We start from the raw sequence: 2782 nt of genomic DNA on the forward strand, positions 1-2782 counted from the left end.
CAGCGGCAGCAGCAGCACCTGGGAATAGTTAGCTCCTCATCTACCCTTCGACACCTCCTGAATTATAAACAGCGTAGAAAATGCACTATGGTCACTTATACACTACCAGGGCTTAGGGTTTAGGGTTTAGGGTTTAGGGTTTAGGGCTTAGGGTTTAGGATTCTGCTGCCGACTCCAGCCCCAACAACCCCCCCTTTAACCACCCCACCTTCTTTGTCTTCTTTTTTTTCATCTTTACTTTTTGAGTTTTTTATTTGCAAACATTTTTGTTTTCTGCTTAGCGACGAGCTCCAAACCCTAAACCCTAAACCCTAAACCCTAAACCCTCCAAACCCTAAACCCTAAACCCTAAACCCTAAACCCTAAACGCTAAACCCTAAGCCCTAAACCCTAAGCTCTAAACCCTAGATCCTCGACTCGCTTGTTGCCTACGAATAACCAACCATGGCATCTTCCTGCTACCCTAAACCCTAGACCCTAAACCCTAGACCCTAAACCCTAGACCCTAAACCCTAAACCCTAAACCCTACTTCTGCCAGTGCTCTCGCACGCATTTGTTATGAGCTGCTTATTGCCGCCCTCTGCTTCCAGACCCCTGAACCCCAACCCTCAACCCCCAAACTCCAAACCCCAAACCCTAAACCCTAAACCCTAAACCCTAAACCCTCAACCCTAGAATGAGTTTTTCCCTGGGCCCTTCCCAAGGGCCAGGGGAGGTTTATGTCCAACTTGGAGAAAAGGGAAAAACTGGTTTTGGCGAGGTGTACGTACACCCGAGGGGCCCCCGCACAAGTGCTGCGCTGCGGCAGCAGCTGCTGCAGCAGCTGCAGCAGCAGCAGCAGCAGCAGCAGCGGCTTCCTGCAGCGGCCCCGGCCCCAACTGCTTCTGCGCTCGCGACAGCAGCACCAGCAGCAGCAGCAGCAGCAGCAGCAGCAGCAACAGACAACGAGCAGCAGTGGCGGCTCTGGGCCTCGCAGCAGCAGCAGCTGCTGCTGTGTCTCTACTCTTATATTAAGGCGCATGCAATGCCCCAAGGGCAGTTGGAAGCAGCAGCAGCAGGCCAGCAGCAGCAGCAGCAGCAGCAGCAGAAGGCTGCCAGCAGCGTCCCTGTGTATCTTGATGCTGTTGAGCTGCTGGAGCAAAGGCCCTTCCTGGGCCAGCAGCTGCTGCTGCTGCCGCAGCAAACTTTGCTGCTGCTTCACGAAAAGGTGCTGCCCGCGATATGCATGCTGCTGCTGCAGCAGCTGCAGCGGCGGCAGCAGCAGCAGCAGGAGCAGCAGCACCTGCAGGAGCAGCAGCAGCTGCTGCTGCAGAACCAGCGACCGGAGCAGCTGCACCTGCAGCCGCAGCAGCAGCAGCAGCAGCTCGTGCTGCGGCAGCTACAGCAGCAGCAGCAGGAACAACAGCAGCTGCTGCAGCAGCAGCACCTGCTGCAGCAGCAAGCTCTTCTTGCTGCTCCTCCCCTGCGGGTTCGCCTCACTCATGTGCCCGCAGACGAAATGCCTGGGGCTGACCGCAGCAGGTAAAAACCCTAAACCCTAAACCCTAAACCCTAAACCCTAATTTATTTACTAATCTGTTTATTTATTTATTTGCTGCAGCCGGCTGATGGTGGAGCACATAGAAAGCCTAGTGACACTCAAAGGCAGGGTTGTCAGAGCTGGTAAACCCTAAACCCTAAACCCTAAACCCTAATTTTGAGCTGCAGTGGCACGTGCAACAGCAGCAGCAGCAGCAACAGCGGATGGCCCAGCAGCCCCAGGAACAGCAGCAGCAGCAAAACAGCAAAGCCAGCAGCAGCAGCAGCAGCAAAACAGCAAAACCAGCAGCAGCAGCAGCAGCAGCAGCAGCAAAGGCGCTGCAGCAGAAGCAGCACCCGTCTCCCGACGGACCAAAAAGCAGCCAAACAAACAAAAAAAGCAAATTAAGAAGCAAATAAATTTATTTATTTATTTATTTATTTATTTATTTATTTATTTATTTATTTATTTATTTATTTATTTATTTTTTGCTAGGCCGGCTGCAGATGCTGACAGCACGGCGAGTGTTTTGCTGCCGCCTCTGCGGCTTCCGATTTGTTGCTGCTGCTGAGCCCGAAATCTTCTACAGACTCAAACTCCCCAGCAGGTGCCCCTCAGGTAGGGTTTAGGGTTTAGGGTTTAGGGATTAGGGTTTAGGGTTTAGGGTTTAGGGTTTGGGGTTCAGGGTTAGGGTTTGGGGTTTAGGGTTTAGGGTTTAGGGTTTAGCGGCAGGGTTTAGGGTTTAGCGTTTACGGTTTACGGTTTAGGGTTTGGGGTTTAGGGTTAGGGTTTGTGGCTTAGGGTTTAGGGTTAGGGTTTGGGTTAGGGCTACAGTTGGGGTTTGGGGTTAGGGTTTAGGGTCAGGGTTTAGGGTTTGGGGTTTAGGGTTTAGGTATAGAATTTAGGGTTTTGAATTTAAGATTTGGGGACCAGGGTTTAGGGTTTAGGGTTTAGGGCTTAGAATCTGGGGTTTAGGGTTTAGGCTTTGGGTTCAGGGTTTAGGGTTGAGGGTTTGTAGCGCGCTGCACTTGCTGCTGCAGGAGCAGCATCCCGGGCGTTCGGCTCATCTGCTGCAGCAGCAGCAGCAGCAGCAACAGCAACAGCAGCAGCAGCAGCAGCAAGAGGCTGGGGCCGGCGTTTTGGGGGGAAGCAGCAAGCAGCAACGGGGTGTACGAGCAACTTGTTTGACGAAAGTCCTGATGAGTTCACTAAAACAGATTATCAGGAAATCAGGTTTGCTGCTGCTGCTGCTGCTGCTGCTG

General features: G+C 52.7%; 1 protein-coding gene across 1 annotated transcript; it reads left to right on the forward strand.

Annotated features, from left to right (window-relative positions):
- Nucleotides 1–677: 677 nt before the first annotated feature.
- On the forward strand, nt 678–1522 carry ETH_00001215 (uncharacterized protein; the record flags this gene model as incomplete). Its single annotated transcript, XM_013379054.1, has 1 exon — nt 678–1522. A coding segment is annotated over one exon (845 nt), but the record flags the coding sequence as incomplete, so codon positions are not given.
- Nucleotides 1523–2782: the final 1260 nt, after the last annotated feature.

This window comes from Eimeria tenella, genomic scaffold (genome assembly GCF_000499545.2).
Source record: "Eimeria tenella Houghton genomic scaffold, Eth_scaff1358, whole genome shotgun sequence".
In the NCBI taxonomy this organism is placed as follows: domain Eukaryota; phylum Apicomplexa; class Conoidasida; order Eucoccidiorida; family Eimeriidae; genus Eimeria; species Eimeria tenella.